Here is a 23,378-nt window from a genome sequence, read left to right on the forward strand (position 1 = left end):
TGACTTCTGGCTATATGTTTTGATCTTCTTTGTCACCAAAGAAAGATTCTATAGTCTGAGTCCTTTTATGCTGCTTGCTCATTTTCCCAGCCAATTACTTGATTTTTGAGCTTTTTGTCAGGGTATGACTGCTTTCAGAGTGGAGAGTGCTCAGTCCCAAGCTTCAGGGTTTTTGTGCTGCTGTTTTCAGAGCTATTTCTATTCTGTGTTGGTATGATACTCCTCTCCTGGCTTGTGCTCTGGTCTATGAGTGCAGGCACTCCTTTCTGTCATGTAACCACCAGAAGGACTCCCTCTCCCCAGCTACCACAAAAATCAGCCACACTGGTGATCCTTCTCCCCCAAGAACTGCCAACCAGGACCATGACCCAGATCAAGTGAGGCAAAGCAAGAGAACCTTGCCTCAGCACCAGCAAAGTGATTTCTGCACTCCTGCTCTGATCACCACTTGATTCCCCCCACTGTATGGGCCTGGGGCCAGAAGCAGCCACCACCACTGCTGCTGTTGGTGCTGCTGCCACCACCACTGCAGCCACTTCCACTGCACCAGGGCTGTGGCTGGACCATGCACTTCCCTCACCCAGATCCAGCAGTTTTCCCACTGACCTGCTTAGTTGTCTTTGGTGTTTGTGGTTTGAGAAGACTGGTAACTGTTTCAACAATCCAGCTAGCAGCTGTTGTGGGGGTAAAAGACCAACACAAGCCCAGCAACAAGAATGCTACCAGCATGCTTCAAAAGCACAGGTTCTTTTGATCTGCTTTAGTAAGGAAAGCAACATTAAGGGGTTGACAAGCTTACTTTAATTCAGCATACAAATATCACTCACTTAGTTCAGGGGAAAAAACCAGTACCCTGAACTTCAGAGCAAAATACAAACAAAGTACAAACATCGACAGACAGACCTTGTCTGATTCAAATCCCAATACATAGTTACCAGAGTTTAACAAAGTCTCGGCATTGGGGTTTATGAGCTGGAGGGCTTCTTAGCTACAGCTGCCCAGAGTCTCCACAAGCCATCAAGAGAGCCCTGTGCAAATGGCTCTGTCTTCTCTTCTTAAAGCATTTCAGACATCATCAAATGTCATCTGAATGACCAGAACTTAGGCTCCTATGATTGGCTCTGGAGTTAGCACCTCCCCTCAGTTAGCCCCACCTAGGGCCCCACCCCAGTTACCAATCCACACCCACATAGGTTTTACACCTAATAGGGGTTTGGGCCTAGGGCTTAGCACCTAGTAAGACTCAATGAAATACACTAAATTACTCAAAAGAAACAAAAGCCAAACTCTTCAAGGGCACTTGGTTGAACTAAGTGCCCATTTTGCTTACCAACATAGTAACTGCCATAGTTCAGTCATTCAGGGCCCTGAGACCTGCTTTGCTTGGTCTACTCCCTCTTTCAAGTTCTTAAATGAATAAGCACTGTACATGGAACAGACCTCTGGTAACTCTTCTGACCTTCTAAGTTCACAAGATTGTTACTCAGTCCATTCTGTCTTTAATAATCATTAACTAAGATCAGAAGAAAGAAAAACAACCAACAAACACAACAGAGACCAAAAACCCAACTGCAGCATGCATTCATAGCCACATAGCAACTGTGTAAGAAAGAGAACCTGAAGTCCCTCTCATATCTAGGGTCCCACAGAAAATTTTTCCGCTTATTCAAAAGTCATGATGGAAGAGAGAATCCTTTTTTTTTTTTCAAACTTTTCCATGAACAATCTGTTTTGGCTCAGAAGCTAGTTAAAAGATTTTCTTTTTATCAATTCACAATAATCCACCTTTGAATAGGGGAAAAGTCATCTCCATATTCATGCCTGGAAGGAAACTTACTCAGCTTCTACATGGTTTCATACCATCCTCTATGGCTGTCATTGTCCAGTTCCTCCAAAATGAAGTACAGAGAAATTAGTACAAAGTAAATTCCAGAGAACACTAAGAACTGAAGATATTTCATACAGAAGCTGTCACCTAACTGTTTTGCTTTTTTTAATGCTTTGATAAGAGTTTGAAATTTCACTAGATACTGCAGTCTAGATATGAAAGACTACCTGGGGGAAAGTAAGATCTGGGAGATGGAATATTTTGTGCAGTTTCCAGGGAATATTTTGCAGAGCTTGGAGACCTGTCTGACTGGAATAGAGAGTGCTTGATGGGTGATAATATGAACTAAGACTGCAAAAGTAAGTAGGGGCCATATTTGGAAGGTTTTAGATGTCAGACAATTTTTTAAAAATCATCTTAGAAGCAAAGTGGAGCCATTAAAGATTTCTGAGTAGGGGAGTGGCATGGTTACATTTAGGTTTTTGGAATTCAGTAAATGTGAGGTGAATGGATGAGAGAGGGAAAAGACTGGAAGTACAAACTGTAACTAATTTATATAGTAATTTGACAACAAAGATAGAAACAGAGATGCATGCTTACATGGCTGCTGGGTATCCTTACCCTGATCATATTATAAACTCATCAAGAGCATGAATTGCTTTGTACCTTTTTTTTATATCTTGCAGTGTATGATGCTTGTTACATGCAAGGGCTTACTAAATGTCTTCTGACATTTATGTGAATGTAAGGTAGTGTTCACACTACCTTACTAACAGATCTAGTAACAGTTGGGGCCAATTTTTTCAGCCAACTCTAGGGGTTACAGTGCTTTCAGCAAATATAAAAAAGGATGTTTTAAAATTGTTTTAAACATTTAAATATGAATTTTAACATAATGCTGCAACTAAACTCTTACAGATTCGCTACTGGGCTGCACAGGATAAGGAAGCTGCTGCGCAGAGAGTTCAAGTCAGCAGTCAGGATTATTCTGCCAAGCTGGAAAACCTGCTGCCTGATATGCAGTATTCTGTGGAGGTTAGGGCCTATAACAGTGCAGGATATGGGCCGCCCAGTGATGTGGTTGATGTCTATACAAAGAAAGCACGTAAGTATGGGTGTTTTAATTTTAGAATACCTGAATATAAAAGTTCATTTCATCACAATGTAGAATCCATCTTGAGAAGAAATTCTGTCTGACTATTAGTATATTTCCCCCCAGTATTGCCTTTACATTGCCTGGATAATTTTATTTAACTAAGAAAGATAGAAAGTCAAAAAACCCTCTTTTATCAATTCTTATATGCCATTATGGTAATAAAATGAGCAATAAACTAACTTTATAAAAGTTTGTCTTTGAAAAACCTTCATAAGTTTTAAGCAGCTATATTTATTGCATGTTTGGAAACAACATTGTCACAGAAATGGAAGCAAACATATATGATAAAACAGAAGGAAGTAATACAGCCCAGCTCTCCCCCCATAATTACTCAAACAATGATCAAATAAGAGCACCAAACTGAGTCATGATTGGGAAATATGAGGAGAAACCACGGTGAGTTATTTGTTCAACCCAAGTCAGCACAGAGACACATCCATGGAAGGAGTCTAGCCAGGAAGACCAATACAGTATTCATCTAATATTGTATACCAAAGAAGAAGCAGGAACAGGAGGCAGCAGTCATGTTGCTGTGCCCTGGAACAAGACTGAGACTAAGGCCTATAGCAATGAACAACTTGTAGTGCAGTAAGTGCCTCATGCTGTGAACCTTGCAGGGAGCAAGAAGAGAGCCATTCAATAGCTGTGTTCCTTCTATCCTTTAGCTGGATGCCAGATACAGCATTGGCCTGTATCTCTGAAGTGGATGACCTTCCAAGAGTGAGGGCCAGCCGCAGTCTACTGGAGCCTCAGTTATGGGCAAGCCTGATGTCATGTCAACCAGACTCAAACTGGGGTCCAGGATTTGCAAAGCTCAGACCAGGAGGACAGAGATCAGATTTTACCCTATATCCAGGGAGTTACAGTTTTCGGGGCACCTGAAATCTTTGAAGAACACAGCATTCAGTAATAAGAGAAAGCAGTGGCAGGACCCCAAAGAATATAGATTCAGATCAAACAAGATCTTAATATTCCTTCCATAAGTGTAAAGATCCTGGCCTAAGCATGAAAATTTCGAGAAGTAAAGCTGAAAGAATGAATGAGCAATATGAACTATCATAAGAAAAGGGATGCCCAAGAAACAAAGTCAGAAGAGACTAACTGCCCAATATCTATAAGCAAAGTCTTAAATAAAAAGACAGGTTCATCACAAAGTCAAGTAGAATTCTTGAAAGAAATAAAATTAGTTAAAAGTTGTGTTATAAAAGAAATGATATTTCTAGATGAAATAATTGGGAAAGAAATGAGAATTCTAGAAGAGGGACTTGGAAGAATTTATAAGTCCAAATACGAGTTAGTATAAGAACCAGAAAACACTATCTATGAATATTCAAATAAACTAAATAGAAGTTAATCCAAGAGATAATATAAAATATTAAAATAAACTCAGAAGACTGAAAAATAGAGAAACAGAAAAAATATCTCCAATTAAAAAAACTAACCTGAGAAAAAATTAAAAAAATATACAGCAAGAAAGAGTTCAGGTATCAAGTAGCCATGGTCAGAATCACACACAAAATGTACAGCTACCACCATAAAGGAGAAGAGATCTTGGAATTTAATATCCAAAAAGGTAAAAGATATAGACTTATAACTTAAAATAGCATATCCAGAGAAACTAATTATAATCTGATAAAAATAGACCTTTAATGAAATGGAGCACTTTAAAGCATTTGTGATAACAACTGAGCAAAACTTTTAAAATGCAATTACAGATTATAAGAGAAACAGAAAGTAATAAAACACAAACAAGCAATCAGAATAGGGTATATAAGAATAAAATATTTGCATTCTAATAGGGGAGATAATACCAGCATCAACTCAGAACTCTAATGTTCTCATTTTAAAATCAAAATTTTGTCCATGGTCATAGAGGGAGACAAAGGCCCTGGAAGTGTTTTCGCTGACCTTGAAAGAAAAGAAAAAGCAAGAGGAATACACTTAGGAAAGAAAGGGAAAGGAAGGAAGTTGAATTTCTATTTAATAAATCTGAGTGGTAAAGTAGAAGATGTATAAAATCAAGGCAGAAGAGATTAAGGGAGTGGGTGTCGCTTGATCTTTAGTTTTACCTAAATTGGGCAAAGAAAAGTAGAATTTAGACTACAACACAGAGTTGATATAGAAATACATTCAACTCAACAAAGAAACAGAAGAGATTTCTGTGAGTGGAGAAGGGAGAAAAGGAGTTCCCTCTTATGGATTAATAGATACTGGGAGGGATTAGTCATCAACAAAACAAAATCCATCCTTAGAGGGTGACTTGTGAAGGGACATTTAAAAGGAAGGAATGAAAGAATAAATACTCATTATTGGTGTCTGGGTGAGAGGAAGAGAACAGGGGTAAGGAAGCTGAAACATTGATCTAAACATAGATCAGTAATGCTGAGTATATTCATTTCTCATCATCACCTTCTCTTTGATAAAGCAAGGGCAAAGACAGGAAAATGTATCAGAGAATAGAATGGAGGGAAATAAAATATTTTCATAATGAGTGGGATAAACTCACCCATGAAACATAAGAGGATGACACAATGGACTAGAATGTAGAATCCAATAGTATGCTGTCTTCAAGAAACATCTTTGAAACATAAAGATTTAGTTAAAATAAGGGGCTGAAGAAAAACTATTGTGTTTCATGATCTCAGACAAAGCAACATCAAAGGCAAATTGCTTAAAAGAGATAAACAGGGAAACTACATTATTCTAAAGAGCACCAAAGACAAGGAAAGTATCCAACAGAAAAGTCCAGGAGCCAGGAAGAGAACTGAGGGGGGAAATGAAGGCCAGTCTGGGCCCTCTCCAAATTAGAGCCTCCAAGAGAGCCAATGGAAGAAAGAGGCAGTCTTTACTGAAGGATGTTCCAGGGTGAGAAGGGCCCTAGATACTGAGGGTAGTTCCTATTATGGCATAAAACCTTTTAAATAAATGGAGAAAAGCAAAAATATTAAACACATCCATTACTGAGAAAATATGTAGGGAAATAATCTGAAGGAAGGGCTATTGAAGAAAGGATTAAAATGAGTTGGAGACTAAAGTGTCTGCCATGGAGTAGGCACTTAATAGGTGCTTATTGACCTGACTGGACTTAATCCTAAGGAGCTGAAGGATCAAATAAGAAATTCTAGAAATAATAGATAATTTCATTTAGAAAATTATAGCAATGAGATAATATGACAACATTTGCAAAATGCCAACCAAAGCAGTCTTTGGGGAAATATTAGATTCACATCAAGATCAATTCATTGGGCAGCCTACTTAAAAAAAAGAAAAATAAACAAAAAAATTGAAAGACATATATCAATACAGAAATTCTAAAAATCGAGGAAAAGTTTGAGAAAACAGAAGTAAAAAATTGAAGTAATAAAGCCACAAACCTTTTAAAAATAAACATTCAACTAATTTGACTTTTAAAGGAAACAAGAAAACCAAATTGCCTTCATAGAAATGAAAAAGGAGAATTCACATAAAAAAAGAAATAAAGGCAATTATTAGAAACTATGTTTTAAGTATGTGCCCAAAAATGACAAATGCAATGGATGGATACTTATAAAATATAAGCTGCCTAGATTAACAATAAAAGAGAAAATTAAAATAACCCAATCTCAGAAGAAGAAAATGAACAAACAATAAATGAACTCTGAAGGGGATAAAAGGACTAGATGAATTTAGAAGTGAAATGCATCAACTATTTAAAGGAAAATTATTTGCAATATTACACAAACTTTTCCCCTCCTTGAAATAGGAACAGAATGGACTATAGTCTTACTTTGACACAGATATTGCCTGAATAACCAGGCACAGAAAAAATGAAAAGTGAACTATAGATCAATATCCTGAATGGATAATGAAACAAAAATTTTAAACAAGATACTAGCAAAGAGGCCACAGCAAGTCATCTAAAGGATTAGGTGGGACTTATATCAGGATTCCAGGGTTGTTTAAATAACAGGAAAAAAACATAAATGTATTTATGACCACATTAATAATAAGAAAAGGAAAAGTCATGACTATGTCAAAAATGCAAAAAAAAATCTTTAGGATTCCCCCAAAAAAATCCTTACAAAAATAAAAGAAATCATAGGAACAAGTGAAAATGTTAAATAGTTTCTATGTAAAACCAAGAACCAGCATTATATGTAATGGATATAAACTAGAATCCTTTACAACAAGATTAAGAATAAAACAAGTATGTCCATTGTTACCATTTGGTATAATTATTGGTTTGTATAACTTTTAGAAATGCAAAAAAAATCAATTGAAGTCATAACTATAGGCAAAGAAGAAACAAAACTATTGATTATACAGATTATATGATGATGTTATTAAAAAATCTTTGGGAGTCACATAAACAATTGACAGAAACAATTCATAACTTCAGTAGAGTTGTACATTATAAAATAAATTCACACAAATCATCAACCTTTCTACATATTATCAGTAAAACCTAGCAGGAAGAGAGAAAAATTGCATTCCAAACAAATGAACATCTTACTTGGAGTCATCAAAACCAAAGTCAAAATCCTGTCACAGAAATTAATAAATTTCTGTGTGACCACTATGTGGCATTTAACCTTTTTTTTTTAAACTCCACCAAGTTTAAATGTCAAATAGATGCATGAATTATGTATAAAAGATGTCATATATACAATGAGGATAATAATAGCACCTACCTCACAAGCTTGTTGTGAGGATGAAATGAGGTAACATGTAAAGTGCTTTGCAAACATTAAAATATTATTTAAATGATAGTTATTATTGTAGGTATTAGAATGTATAAAATAACTGATAGTTAATCTACTGAGTCACACAACAGAAAGTATATTAAAACAGAACACTTTACTAAATAAGTGGAAAGATATTTATTCCTCAAAATTGGGCAAAGCTAATGTAATAAAAAATGACAGCATTATCTTAATTTATTCAGTGCCATTCAAACTCTCAAGAAACAAAAGCTCAAGAATCTCAAGAGAAATAGTAAAAAATAAATAGAAAGGAAGGAATCCTGGCAGTTCTAGATCTCAAACTATACAATAAAGCAATACTTATAAAAACTATTTGGTATTCCTCAAAAAAAGGGCAATCAATGAGTGGAACAGATTAACTATACCGAAACAAATAAACCTAATAGATTAACCCAATACACCCTAGCTATTGGGGCAAATATTATTTGACAAAAACTCTTAGGAAAACTGGAAGTTGGTCTGGCAGAAATTAGTATCATCACTCCACCAAGTTTAAATGTCAAATAGATGCATGAATTATGTATAAAAGATCAGGACACAAACAAATTAGAAGAAATTGGATTTTGGGTCCATTGTATCCAAACAAAGGATACAAAGGATCACCAAAAACAAAATGGGCAATTTTGATCAAAATAAAAAGGTTTTGGACAAACAATGCCAATAAAGTCAAAACTAGAAATGAAACTATTAAGTAGGGAAAACATCTTTGCAGCAGCTTTGTCTGATAAAGATCTCATATGGTCAGAAATTATGAACAGGAACTTTTCAAAAGAGGAAATACAAAATATCAATAGCCATATGAAAAAATGCTCAGAATCAGAGAGAGACAAATTAAAACAACTCTAGAGTTCCATCCATCAGATTAGCAAATATGACAAAAAAAGTGACAAATGTGTAGAGACTAGGGGAAAACAGGCATATTAATACATTGCTGATGGAGTCATGAATTTGCACAGCTATTCTGGAAAGCAGTTTGAAACTGTGCCCTCAGAGACACTGAATCTAACCACTTATGTCATATCTCTCTGTCTCTGCCTCTTTTGTTTTAGTGGCAAAGCTCTAGAAGCTAAGAGGGTGCTATTTAATTGAATAATAGCTAAACAAATTTATGGTATGTGAATATAATTGAGCATTATTTTACCATAAGAAATTATGAGACAGTTTCAGACAAACCTGGGAAGTCTTATATGAACTAATGAAAAGTCACATGTGCAAGGACAAGGAAATAATTTATATAACAATAGCAAGGTAAAGAAAAACAACTTCAAAAGACTGATCAATGCAATGGCTAACCATAATTCCATAGTATTATTAAAGCATACTGTTCACCTCACAGAAGGTAATATTCTCAGGATATATAATGCAACATTTATTTTTGCATATGACCAATGTAGGAATTTGTTTTACTTGACTAGATTTGTGTGTTTTTTAATTTTATTTTTGGACTCAAAAACACCAGAACACAAATACAGAACAGAGAAAAGAAACAAAAATATATCATAGACTTAAATGTTGGAACTTAAATACAAAGTAAGAAAAGGGGAAAAAAGCATGTCATGTGCTTAGCAGAACATGGGAGGATTCAAATTATGTAACAATAAATTTTCATTTCAAGAAAGCCTGTATGATAAATACTACACATTGTGTCCATCTTTTCTTTGCGTCCTTGTAAGTTTTCTTTTGTTCTCTGCTGTATACTTTTTTACTTTGTTCTTTTTTCCCCGCTCCACCCTGCTCCCAGAAGGTTACAGTTAAGTGCAGATATGTTTCTCTATAGCTATAGATATATGCATACACATATACATATATGCATACATATATAGACATATACTTTCCCAAACTCTACTCCTGATATTTGTTTTTATGCTTGTACATATCTCTTGTTTCTTATCCCTCTTGCCTCCTCTACTTTACTTCTACCTGATACCTTACTCCTATTACTTGCTTACCCTCCTCCAAGGATCCCTTCCCTACCCTCACATTCCCATAAATCTAAACACCCTTCTATAGCCTCCCTGTGACAGATATTCTCTTACCCTCCCCACTAGAGATCCCTCCCTTATCCTCCCATTACCATTGATCTAAATACCATTTTATACCCTCCTTTACCTATTTCCTTACCATTCCCTCTAAAGATCCCTCCCTTGTCCTTTCACCCCTCCCTATCCCCTTCTGTTTTATTTCTTCTGAATTTAGAGAACTTTTATACTCTTCTAAATATACATGTACTGTTCCTTCTTAGACCCATTCCTTATCCAAAACTACCAGCCCTGCTTCCCCATCTAATTCCCCTATATAGAGTATTCCTCTTGCATCTCATTTGTATAAAATAATTATTTTTAGTTCTTCTTAAATAGTTTTACTTTGTAGATTCATGTCATACTCAGGTTTACCCCAGTCTTTCTTATGAGCTACCCAGTTATTAGTAAGAATCTTAGATACACATTTCACATCTTACATATATAAAAAATAAATGGTCTGTCCTTATTGAATCCCTTATAATCTGTCTTTGGTATGTACCTTATATTTCTCTTGGCTCTTGTATGTCAAATCTTCTATTAAGTTCAGGTTTTTTTTAAACAAAGACTTGAAAATCTGACAATTGATCAAATGTCTATTTTTTTATTAAGGATTATGCTTTACTTTTCTGGTTATGATATTTTCAGCAGGAGCCCCAGTTCTTTTGCTCTTCGATATATAGTGTTCCAAGACTTGTGGTCCTTTAATGTCTCCACTGCTAGGTCTTATGTGATTCTAATTGTGGCACCATCATATTTAAACAGTTTTATTCTAGTTGTTTATAATGTTTTATCCTTGAACTGGGGGTTTTGTAATTTGACTATAATATTCCTATGAGTTTTCTTCATAGGATCTATTTTAAATGGTGATTGATGGATTTTTTCTATTTCTACTTTCCCCCCTTGTTCTAATGCTTCAGGATAATTTTTCTTTAGTTATTTCTCGTATTATTGTGCCAGGATTCTTTTTTATCATAATTTTCAGTTAGTATAATTATTTTTATGTTTTCTTGATAAATTCTCCAGATCTGTTGTTTTTTTTCTTTTAATAAATCATATATTTGAAAGCAATAACATACCAGGGAATGGTGGAAATGCACAGCTATCAACTTGAGGAAGGCATTAGGAAGGACTCTATATAGTAAACAAACCAATGCAAAGCATGCAAATCCACTGATGATATATTGATAATGTCAGCCTCCCTGTTTACAGAACACCCTATCGTGAATAGAGGCAAGAAAAGCAAGATTACATTGAAAAGTGGGGGAGAAGCAAAATAAAGCTTTCATGTCTGGATTTTTTTTCCAGCCAAGAGAAACTTGCAAGTCAGCTTCTAGGCACAGGGAATTTGCATAATCCAATATACTGTATAACACAAAGCACACTGGCCCAATTCTAGTCTCACATTGTTGTTTAGTACATTTCTATTGAATGCATGTCCAGATAAGAACAAAATCTAAGAAAACCTAAAATGATCCCATTCATTTGCTTGAGAGACTCAAGAAACCCTCTTCTCCATGAAACAGAACAAAAAATCAAAGAAAGGGCATGATCACATTGGTATAGTAGAAAGAGTAGGGGATTGCAGGACAGCTCCCATTTCAGCCAGGTAATAGCTGTGAGAGCAGCTAGGTGGCTCAGTAGATAGCATGGATAGAATGATAAGACTCATCTTCCTGAGTTCAAGTGTGTCCTTAGACACCTTATAGCTGTGTGACTCCAGGCAAGGCACTGTTTGCCTCTGTTCCCTCATCTGTAAAATGAGCTGCAGAAGAAAATGGCAAACCACTCCAGTATCTTTGCCAAGAAAACCCCAAATTGGGTCACCAAGCTTTGAACATGGTTGAAATGACTAAACGACAATAACTTTGTGACCTTGGGAAGTCACTTATAACCTCAGTTTGCCTACATTTATTTTTTTCAGTGTTTTATTTTTATATAATATTTTTTAGTTTTCAGCATTGGTTTTCACAAGAGTTTGAATTACAAATTTTCTCCCCATTTGTACCCTCCCCCCTACTCCAAGATGGCATATATTCTGACTGCCCCATTCCCTAGTCAGCCCTCCCTTCTGTCACCCTGCTCCCCCCATCCTCTTTTCCCTTACTTTCTTGTAGGGCAAGATAGATGTCTATGCCCCATTGCCTGTATATCTTATTTCCTAGTTGCAGGCAAAATTTTATTTGAACATCTGCTTTTAAAACTTTGAGTTCCAAATTCTCTCCCCTCTTCCCTCCCCACCCACCCTCCCTAAGAAGGCAAGCAATTCAACATAGGCCACATGTATATCACTATGTAAAACCCTTCCACAATGCTCATGTTGTGAAAGACTAACTATATTTTGCTCCTTCCTATCCTATTCCCCTTTATTCAGTTTTCTCCCCTTGACCCTCTCCCTTTTTGAAAGGGTTTCTTTTGATTACCTCCTCCCCCTATCTGCCCTCCCTTCTATCATCCCCCCTTTTTATCTTCTTCCTTCTTCTTTCCTGTGGGGTAAGATACCCAATTGAGTGTGTATGGTATTCCCTCCTCAGGTCAAATCCAATGAGAGCAATATTCACTCATTCCCCCTTACCTGCCCCCTCTTCCTTTCGTACAGAACTGCTTTCTCTTTCCACTTTTATGCAAGATAATTTACCCCATTCTATCTCTCCCTTTCTCCCTCTCTCAATATATTCCTCTCTCATGCCTTAATTTGATTTTATTTTTTTAGATATCATCCCTTCATATTCAACTCACCCTGTGCTCGCTTTCTCTCTCTCTCTCTCTCTCTCTCTCTCTCTCTCTCTCCATATATATATATATATATATATATATATATATATATATGTATGTATGTATGTATGTATATATGTGTATAATGTATATTCCCTTCAGCTACCCTAATATTGAGGACTCCTTTATTATACACATCATCTTTTCATGTAGGAATGTAAATAAAACAGTTCAACTACTTTAGTAAGTCCCTTATGATTTCTCTTTCTTGTTTACTTTTTCATGCTTCTCTCTATTCTTGTGTCTGAAAGTCAAATTTTCTATTCAGCTCTGGTCTTTTCACTGGGACAGCTTGAAAGTCCTCTATTTTTTTTTTAAATTTAAATTTATTTATTTAACATATTTGGTTTTCAGCATTGATTTTCACAAGAGTTTGAATTACAAATTTTCTCCCCAGTTCTACCCTCCCCCCTACTCCAAGATGGCATATATTCTGGTTGCCCTGTTCCCCAGTCAGCCCTCCCCTCTATCACCCCCCTCCCCTCTCATCCCCTTTTCTCTTCCTTTCTTGTAGGGCAAGATAAATTTCTACGGCCCATTGCCTGTGTATCTTGTTTTTTAGTTGCATGCAAAAACTTTTTTTTTTGTTTTTGAACATCTGTTTTTAAAACTTTGAGTTCCAAATTCTCTCCCCTCTTCCCTTCCCACCCACCCTCCCTAAGAAGTTGAGCACTTCAACCTAGGCCACGCATGTATCATTATGTATAACCCTTCCACAATACTCATGTTGTGAAAGGCTAACTACATTTTGCTCCTTCCCAACCCATCCTGCTTTATTGAATTTTCTCCCTTGACCCTGTCCCATTTCCAAAGTGTTTGTTTTGATTGCCTCCACCCCCATCTGCCCTCCCCTCCATCATGCCCTACCCTTTAATTTTTTTTTATCTTCCTCCCTCTTCTTTCCTGTGGGGTAAGATACCCAACTGAGTATGTATGGTATTCCCTCCTCAGGCCAAATCTGATGAGAGCAAGGTTCACTCATTCCCCCTTCACCTGCCCTCTCCCCTCCTCCCACAGAGCTGCTTCCTCTTGCCACCTTTATGCAAGATAATCCACCCCATTCTATCTCTCCCTATCTCCCTCTCTCAGTATGTTGCTCTCTCATCCCTTAATTTCATTTTATTTCTTTTAGATATCTTCCCTTCATCTTCAACTCACCCTGTGTCTGCTCTCTCTCTTTTACATATATATATATATATATATATATATATAAACACACATATATGTATACATACATACACATGCATACATATACACATAGATACATACATACATACACATTCACTTATATAGATACATAAACATATATATATGCATATTCCCTTCAACTACCCTAATACTGAGGTCTCATGAATCATACACATCATCTTTCCATGTAGGAATGTAAACAAAACAGTTCAACTTTAGTAAGTCCCTTGCAATTTCTGTTACTTGATTACCTTTTCATGCTTCTCTTGATTCTTGTGTTTGAAAGTCAAATTTTCTATTCAGTTCTGGTCTTTTCACTGAGAAAGCTTGAAAGTCCTCTATTTTATTGAAAATCCATATTTTGCCTTGGAACATGATACTCAGTTTTGCTGGGTAGGTGATTCTAGGTTTTAATCCTAGCTCCATTGACCTCCGGAATATCACATTCCAAGCCCTTCGATCTCTTAATGTAGAAGCTGCCAGATCTTGGGTTATTCTGATTGGTTTTCCACAATACTCAAATTGTTTCTTTCTGGCTGCTTGCAGTATTTTCTCCTTGATCTGGGAGCTCTGGAATTTGATGACAATATTCCTAGGAGATTTCTTTTTGGGATCTATTTGAGGAGGTGATCGATGGATTCTTTCAATTTCTATTTTACCCTCTGGCTCTAGAATATCAGGGCAGTTCTCCTTGATAATGTCTTGAAAGATGGTATCTAGGCTCTTTTTCTGATCATGGCTTTCAGGTAGTCCAATAATTTTTAAATTATCTCTCCTGGATCTATTTTCCAGGTCAGTGGTTTTTCCAAGGAGATATTTCACATTGTCTTCCATTTTTTCATTCCTTTGGTTCTGTTTTAGAATATCCTGATTTCTCATAAAGTCACTAGCTTCCACTTCCTCCAATCTAATTTTTAAAGTAGTATTTTCTTCAGTGGTCTTTTGGACCTCCTTTTCCATTTGGCTAATTCTGCCTTTCAAGGCATTCTTCTCCTCATTGGCTTTTTGGAGCTCTTTTGCCATTTGAGTTAGTCTGTTTTTTAAGGTGTTGTTTTCTTCAGTGTATTTTTCAGTATTTTTTTGGGTCTCCTTTAGCAAGTCATTGACTTGTTTTTCATGGTTTTCTTGCATCCTTCTCATTTCTCTTCCCAATTTTTCCTCTACTTCTCTAACTTGCTTTTCCAACTCCTTTTTGAGCTCTTCCATGGCCTGGGACCAGTTCCTGTTTTTCTTGGAGGTTTCTGTTGTAGGCTCTTTGACTTTATTAATTTCTTCTGTCTGTATGTTTTGGTCTTCTTTGTCAGCAAAGAAAGAATGCAAAGTCTGAGACTGAATCTCCGTGCATTTTCGCTGCCTGGCCATATTCCCAGCCAACTAACTTGACCCTTGAGTTTTTCAGTGGGGTATGACTGCTTGTAGATCACAGAGTTCTATGTTCCACGTTTGGGGGGGAGGTGCCAGCTCTGCCACACCGGCACTGCTCCTTACCCAACGCCCAACCCGAACTGGGCTTAGATCTTCGGCAGGCTGTGCACCCCTGCTCTGATTCACCACTTAATTCCTCCCACCAGGTGGGCCTGGAGCCAGAAGTAACAACAGCTGTAGCTGCCCCACCTCCGCTGCCCCCGGGGCTGGAAGCCGAACCTTGAACTCCTTCCACTCCCGCAGCTTTTCCCACTAACCTTCTCTGCAGTCTTTGGTGTTTGTGGGTTGAGAAGTCTCATAACTGTCGCAGCTCACTGAATCAGGGCGCTAGGGCCCCCTCCACCTGGCTTCTGGGTCTGGATGGCCCACGCCACTCAGGCTGGGCTCTGCTCCACTCTGTTCCCAGCTCCCAGCTCCCAGCTCCGTGTGGGATAGACCTCACCCAGAGACCATCCAGGCTGTCCTGGGCTGGAGCCCTGCTTCCCTCTGCTGTTTTGTGGGTTCTGCCGTTCTAGAATTGGTTCAGAGCCATTTTTTATAAGTTTTTGGAGGGTCTCGGTACAGAGCTCACACTATTCCTTGCTTACCAGCCGCCATCTTCGAAAGTCCTCTATTTTATTGAAAGTTTATATTTTGTCTTGGAGCATGATACTCAGTTTTGGTGGGTAGGTGATTCTTGGTTTTAATCCTAGCTCCATTGACCTCCAGAATATCATATTCTAAGCCCTTTGATCCCTTAATGTAGAAGCTGCTAGATCTTGTGTTATCCTGATTGTGTTTCCACAGTACGCAAAGTGTTTCCTTCTGGCTGCTTGCAGTATTTTCTTTTTGATCTGGGAGCTCTGGAATTTGGCGACAATATTCCTAGGAGTTTTCTTTTTGGGATCTTTTTCAGGAGGTGATCGGTAGATTCTTTCAATTTCTATTTTGCCCTGTGGCTCTAGAATATCAGGGCAGTTCTCCTTGATAATTTCTTGAAAGATGATGTCTAGGCTCTTTTTTTGATCATTGCTTTCAAGTAGTCCAGTAATTTTTAAATTATCTCTCCTGGATCTGTTTTCCAGGTCAGTGGTTTTTCCAATGAGATATTTCACATTTTTTTCCTTCCTTTGGTTCTGTTTTATAATATCTTGATTTCTCATCAGGTCACTAGCTTCCACTTGCTCCAATCTAATTTTTAAGGTAGTATTTTCTTCAGCGGTCTTTTGGACCTCCTTTTCCATTTGGCTAATTCTGCCTTTCAAGGCATTCATCGGCTTTTTGGAGCTCTTTTGCCATTTGAGTTAGTCTATTTTTTAAGGTATTATTTTCTTCAGTATTTTTTGGGTCTCCTTTAGCAAGTCATTGACTTGTTTTTCATGATTTTCTTGCATCACTCTCATTTCTCTTCCCAATTTTTCTTCTACTTCTCTTACTTGCTGTTCCAAATCCTTTTTGAGCTCTTCCATGTCCTGAGACCAGTTTATGTTTTTCTTGGAGGCTTTTGATGTAGGCTCTTTGACTTTGTTGACTTCTTCTGGCTGTATGTTTTGGTCTTCTTTGTCACCAAAAAAAGATTCCAAAGTCTGAGTCCATTTTCACTGCCTGGCCATGTTCCCAGCCAACTACTTGGCCCTTGAGTTTTTTTGTCGGTTTTTGACTGCTTGTAGAGTAGAGAGTACTTCGTCCCAAGCTTGAGGGGCTGTGCTGTTGTTTTCATAGGTATTTGTACACAGCAAGCTCTGCCACACCAGCACTCCTCCTCACTCAAGAATTGCCAACTCAGACCGCAATTCGTATCTAAGCAGGCTCTGCACTCCTGCTCAATCTGCTGCTTAATTCCTTCCACCAGGTGGGCCTGGGGCCAGAAGCGACTGCAGCTGTACTTCTGTAGCTGCACCACCTCTGCTGCTCCCGGTGGGGGGGGGGGGTGGCCAAACCACAAACTCCTTTCACTCTGTCCCTGCAGTTTTTCCCACTAATCTTCTCTATTGTCTTTGGTGTTTGTGGGTTGAGAAGTCTGGTAACTGCCACAGCTCACTGATTCAGGGTGCTAGTGCATGTTCCGCCCAGCTCCCAGTCTGGTTGGTCCTGGTGCGGCCCACTCTGGGCTCTGCTCCACTCCACTCCCAGCTCCCTGTGATTGACCTTACCAAGCGACCATCCAGGCTGTCTTGGGCTGGAGCCCTGCTTCCCTCTGCTGTTTCGTGGGTTCTGTAGTTCTAGAATTTGTTCAGAGCCATTTTTTATAAGTGTTTGGAGGGTCCTGAGGGAGGGCTTTAGGCAAGTCCCTGCTTTCCAGCCACCATCTATTGTTTTTCTTATGAGATGTTTTACTTTTTCTTCTATTTTTTCATTATTTATATTTTGTTTAATTATTTCTTGATCTCATAATTTTGCTGGCTTCACCTTGCCCAATTCTGATTTTCAAGGTGTCATTTTCTTCCTTAAGATTCTGGATCTCCTTTTCTAATCCGTTGACTTTCCCTTCACAATTTTCTTGTTTTTCTTACATAACTCTTTTTAAAAAAATTTCCTCCATCTCTGTCATTTGATTTTTAAAGTCTTTTTAAAAGATTAATGAATTATTTTGGAGCAGGTGACCATTTGACATTACTCTTTCGAGGTTTCTTTACTTCAGTATCTTCCTCTGAAGATGAACCCAGGTTTTTTCTATTCCCATAACACCTTTCTGTAGTTGGATTCCTTCTCCTTTGCCTGTGCTTTTTTTTGGTGGTAATAGCTTAATTTTTATAATCACCTCTAGCCCTGTTGTATGGCAGGTGGTGCCTCTTTTCCAAGATCTTCAATCCTTCCCTCTAGCCTGGAGCCAATGCCAAACCTCCAAGCCCCTCTAAGTGCCCACAGCCTGGGCCTTTCTGCCCCACTCCTTCTACACTTACCAAGTGTGTGCTCTTTCCTTCTTGCCCCCCACAGCTCTTCAAAGCACAGCTGGCCTTGATCTTCCCTGGCTCAGACCCCCAACTCCCCTCCCTATCCCTGGGGTAAAAGTTCCTGTGTCTGGGGCCAAGACAGCCTCTCACACCAACTAACCCCAGGGCTTGCCACTTGCTGTTAAACCTGACCGTAGCCTGGAGGTATTTACTTTTCATAGGAACCAAACTTACTCCTAGAATTTTTCTTCTGATCTTCTCAAATTGTCCCAGGAGAGCATTCTATCTTTGTTGTGGTTGTGTCCCTATTCTTATTTATTTTTTACCCACACTTTACCTTGTTCACCCTAACATGCTATGTTATCTCTTTTGTGAGGGAAAATCTTGAGAGCTTGGAGTTTTCTGACCTACTCTGCCACCTTCCTAGAATCCTCTGTCTTTATTTGTTTTTAAAAAGTGTTTTTATATGTGTGTTTTTTTTCAGTTAAGATGGGGGAAGAAAGAGGGGAATAGAGATAGGGTTCGAACAAAAATATTTATCTTTTGTTCACAAAGAGACCATGACATCAGGGAAGTGATGCCATGACATGCAAGTGAATTGGATTTTAGTGAAGGAGAGCTGTGCAAAGTTACCAGCCTCACTTTCTTCTCCAGAGCCATCTGGGTCTAGTGGCCAGATATAGATCAGGTTGCAGTGGGGGATCTTAAGGTCTTTACAAGTCTCAGTTTTGACTGAGGCAAGGCTTATCCAATAATTAAGGAAATGAAAAGAGAAGAAAAAGAAGGCCATACAAGTAAGCAAGCTTTGAAAATTATGCGTTGAATTTGTTGTGTACTTGAAAGGCAATTTTTTACAAGATTCACACTTTCGTATTGTTTTTGTACAGGTATTATAAAGAAATGCTGATTTTATTTGGTGTTTGTCAAATTCATAATAAAAAAGAAAATTATTAAATGAGCCTAGATGATTTAAAGCCAGAAGAGACTTTAATGAGCAGCTCATCCACCCCCCCATTTTGCAGATAAGGAAACTGAGTTCCATAAAGAGTCCAAGGTCTGTAGTTATCCCTTGCTCTTCCCATGTGACCAGCCCTTCTTCTATGCCTGTCACACATGATGACATCCTTTACACCTATTGGTTGTGTGTTGCACCCTGTCACACCCATTTTGGCATTTTGATGTACTTACTCATATGCTTTTTCATAACCAAAAAACAGTAAGCACAATGGGTTCTCATAGTGTTGACATCTTTCAGTTACTTAGTAAACATGTGAGTCATTGTTGAATATATCATTTAAGAAAGTCTGTTTGTTCCTTACTAATTTGCTCATCTAGGATGCTTTTAATTTATATAGATATGAAAATTTTGTATAGATGAAAGAGTAAGCATTTATTGATTTTTTTTTTTTACTTTACTGGCATTCTCTTGACCATCTTTTTTTTTGGCTTTTTTTTTGGCAGGGCAATTGGGGTTAAGTGACTTGCCCAAGGTCACACAGCTAGTACATGTGTCAAGTGTCTGAGGCTGGATTTGAACTCAGATCCTCCTGACTCCAGGGCTGGTGCTCTACTCACTGCTCCACCTAGCTGCCCCCATCTTGACCATCTTTTAAAGTGCAAGGACTAAGGTTTTCATAATAGAATAATTTGAATCATACCTCAGACATATACTAGCTGTGTGACTCTAAAGCAAGCCTCAATCTCCTCATCTAAAAATTAGGTTAATAATAGTACATACCTCACAAGATTTATTTTTATGAGACTCAAATGAGAGAACTCATATGAAGTACTTGATAAACTTTTAAGTTACATTTAAATGTTATCTATTATTATTGTTATTATAGTTATTTTCCTCACCTTTGCTATTTTCCCTTCCTTCAGTTATCTTGTAATTCCTCATTGCCCTTGTAACTATATTATATCCAGAACCAATTTTCATTTTTATGTGTTTCCTTTTCTATCTTATATTCTTCCTTTTTCTATCTTTGTTCTCTTTTGTGCTATTTCTATCTATTTCTACCTCTTTATTAAGGAGCATCTCAGAGACTAGGTTTAAGTGTGGTGTTTTTACTTCTATTAACATTAATATCATTTCATAACAACTGGGAAATATGTGAACTCAGAATTTTGGTGACAAAAATAATTGGAATGATCATATCAATGTTTTTTACTCTCCTATTACTCTCTTGTTCATTCAGTTCACTGATTTTCTTATGATCATAAGATCATATGATGTTTTTCACTATCTTTCTTTTTCCTTTTCTTTTTCCTGCTTCTCCAACTGCAGATGTTCTAATAGAGTTTCTAAATCCCACTCTGATTACATCCCCCCTTATTGTATGCACAGATTATGGAAATTAAGGCCACAATTTAAGGTCAAAGCACTAGTAAGACAACTAAACCGATATATACACAGGAAGCAGAGCATTGGAACAAATACCTTAAGGAATATACAGTTATATAGATACATGTATGTATTCTCATCCCGTGAATACTTTCTTTTAGTACTAAAGAGCAAAATCATACTTCTGGAATTGATAAATCAACAAGCATTTATTAATTTCTTACCATGTTCCAGGCAATGGGCTAAGCCATAAATGAAAGTTTGTCCTTATAGAGATTAAATTCTATAGTGGGAGTTATAAGTATATTTGAAATATTAAAAATAAATTAAGAAACTAGAATTTTAGATTATGAAGAAAGATCTTATTTTGAACTTTAGGAAGTACTTTTAAGGAAAAGAAACACTGGTAAATGCTATTTTTAATAATTAGTACTACTTGAAGGCTATAAGCATGTAGTAAAGCAATAATAAGAGATGAAACATAGATTGTTTCAGAGAAGCTGGGAGCTTCTGAGTAAGATGAATGGGAGAAAAGATTAATGTATCTCTTTATCCTAGCCTATAGGACCATTTGGAGTACCGTTCATCACCCTTTCATCTTTCTGTCAAAACCATCTTCCCTATTGAATGCTCATGCTTGGCATTATACGATGAAGACTGGAAGTACAATACAGTGATGTCAGCTGAGGGAACTACTAATTCCATGTTGCTATTTTTTCCCCCTAGCCCCAAGTCAGCCTCCAAGGATTATTAGTTCAGTAAGGTCTGGTTCAAGGTACATTATCACCTGGGATCATGTCAGAGCAATGTCAAATGAATCTACAGTAACAGGATATAAAGTAAGTAAAAGAGAGACAAATAATTTCTTCTACACTTCTCTACATTTACTTTTGGCTCAATTGGAAATAAACACATAAAGGGAAAAGATGAAGCAAGTCAAATTCTAGTCTCTTTCTCATGCAAATTTTTATTTTGCATGGAGAAACTGGTAATTGATATTTTTCCTGCTTCAGCAAAACCCAGAGAACTTGCTAATTCTAGTTTCTGAGTAGAACTTCAATTGAAATTACTACTACAGCATACATTGAAATTAAAAAGAATTTTAAGAAAATTATTGGGCAATTCTTTACCATACAGATATATGTAAGATGGATGGAATAATAGCTCCAAAGAATAGAATGATTCTTAGTCACTAGTGTGTTGAAATCCTAGGAGAGAATTTTGTAGTGTAGCTGTTTTGAACTTAGCAGTGATAAAATAAGTGTCAGTAATGTTTATATAACATGTAGGGAAGCCTTGGATAGATTCAAGTAATCAATAAAAATAAGAAAAGATTATCCCAAACTAATATTCCTCCTAACATGCTCCACCCACCCATAAGCAGAGTGATAAAGAAAAGTATAAAAATAATCTCTAATCTTTTGTGAAAGCCCAAGCTTTATGTTTATAGGAAAAAATCCTCCTTTAGTTTCATGTGGGAAAATTATAAAATTCAATTGTCATAGATATTACTGGACCACATAGAACCAATGGGAAAACCTTATTCCTGGAGTTATATAAAATGCTATTATACTTTTTTCTCATGAAATACAGCTATGAATTTGAACAGTTTAAGGAAAAGATAATTTGTGATAATTTTTTTTCTGTTTTCAGCTGTATAGAGAGCTAGTCTTGGAGCCAGAATGATAGGGGATAAGTCCACCTTAGAAACATATTGTATATATGACATTGGGCCAGTCACTTAACCTCTCAATGCCCTAGGAAACTCTCTAAGACTATACATGGTAGGAAAGGTGCTGACCATCATTGGCAGAGGGATTTTGCTCATCTGGTAGTTCCCTATACTAATGAAATCATAGGTCCAGTACCTGTTCCTAACCTATTCCCCTACACCTCAGTAAATATCACTCATTAACTTCACATATTTTGGTACTTTACAAGGTGCTCTACAGACCTGATGGTGAACATGAGGGCAAGTTATATTCAACTCATAAGCATTCAATAGAGGTCCCAGTCCCCAGAGATGGAGAGTATATTGTGGAAGTTCGAGCCCATAGTGATGGAGGAGATGGAGTGGTATCACAAATTAAAATTTCAGGTATGCAAGTCATTTTGTTAATATCAAGATCAAAATATTGATGTCATAATTCCCAAATTATAGTGCTTCCTATTTGGGGCAGTATAGTAATGGATTCTCCAAATGGACTGAAATGTTTAAGAACCCTTAGAACATTCCTAAAATTTTGTGGCTTACTGAGGGACAATTGGGATCTACCCTTTTAGATTTTATGTAAATAAGTCTGGCATTGGAAGGACACAGGGAACCCTAAGATGTATCCAAAATAATACAACTATACACACAATCTGAGGCATCTCCATTTCACCAAGTAATAAATTAATAAAAGAATTGTTTCATCATGTTAAAGTGTAAGTCCTTTATCCCTAAACAACACGAATCACCAGTAGCGACTTAGGGGAGCATTGCTTATCTCCAAGCATGTGCCACGGCATGACTGCTGATATATTCTCCCCCCAGTTAAATATTTGCTGACCTTAACAAATCAACTGAGATCCATTTGGCACATTTGTCCACACCCTCAATTTTGGAAGGTTCTTTGGGGGTTTAGATTCAAACTTTGTATTTCTTTTAAGGGTGCTCTCCAATGTCTTGCATTAAAGAGTTTCTTAAACACTTCTAAAGTTCACATGACACAATTCTTAATGGCCTCTTAAATGTCATGTAAAGAGTACCAACACAGCTTTTAAACATTACTGAAAATTAATAGTCTGGGTTTCTCTTTTTAATTAAGCTTTTATTCTTTTTTCTTTTTGATATTTTCCTTTGATTTTCAGAATTTCTATTTTTTTGCTAAGTAGTGCTTGATTTATGTTTTCTAATTCTTTAGTTGTATATCCAAATAAATGATTTGTTCTTTAGCTCTTTTGGTTGATTTGGAAATATAAAGTTTCTACTAAGAACTGCTTTAGGTATAACACATAAATTTTGTAATACTGTCTCATCTTCGTCA

The 23,378-nt window shown here is 37.1% G+C and overlaps 1 protein-coding gene across 3 annotated transcripts in view; it reads left to right on the plus strand.

Moving 5' to 3' along the window:
• Nucleotides 1–23,378, plus strand: part of CNTN1 (contactin 1) — a 308,476-nt gene that overhangs the window by 276,304 nt on the left and 8,794 nt on the right. For 2 of the 3 annotated variants that reach the window (XM_036759469.1, XM_036759470.1), the window contains 3 exons: nt 2,747–2,933; nt 21,076–21,188; nt 22,291–22,447. In XM_036759469.1, coding sequence (XP_036615364.1) covers nt 2,747–2,933; nt 21,076–21,188; nt 22,291–22,447 — 457 coding nt within the window. The remainder of the gene's footprint in view (nt 1–2,746; nt 2,934–21,075; nt 21,189–22,290; nt 22,448–23,378) is intronic. The other variant, XM_036759471.1, reaches the window with a different exon arrangement.

This window comes from Trichosurus vulpecula, chromosome 5 (assembly GCF_011100635.1).
Source record: "Trichosurus vulpecula isolate mTriVul1 chromosome 5, mTriVul1.pri, whole genome shotgun sequence".
NCBI classification, from domain to species: Eukaryota; Metazoa; Chordata; class Mammalia; order Diprotodontia; family Phalangeridae; genus Trichosurus; species Trichosurus vulpecula.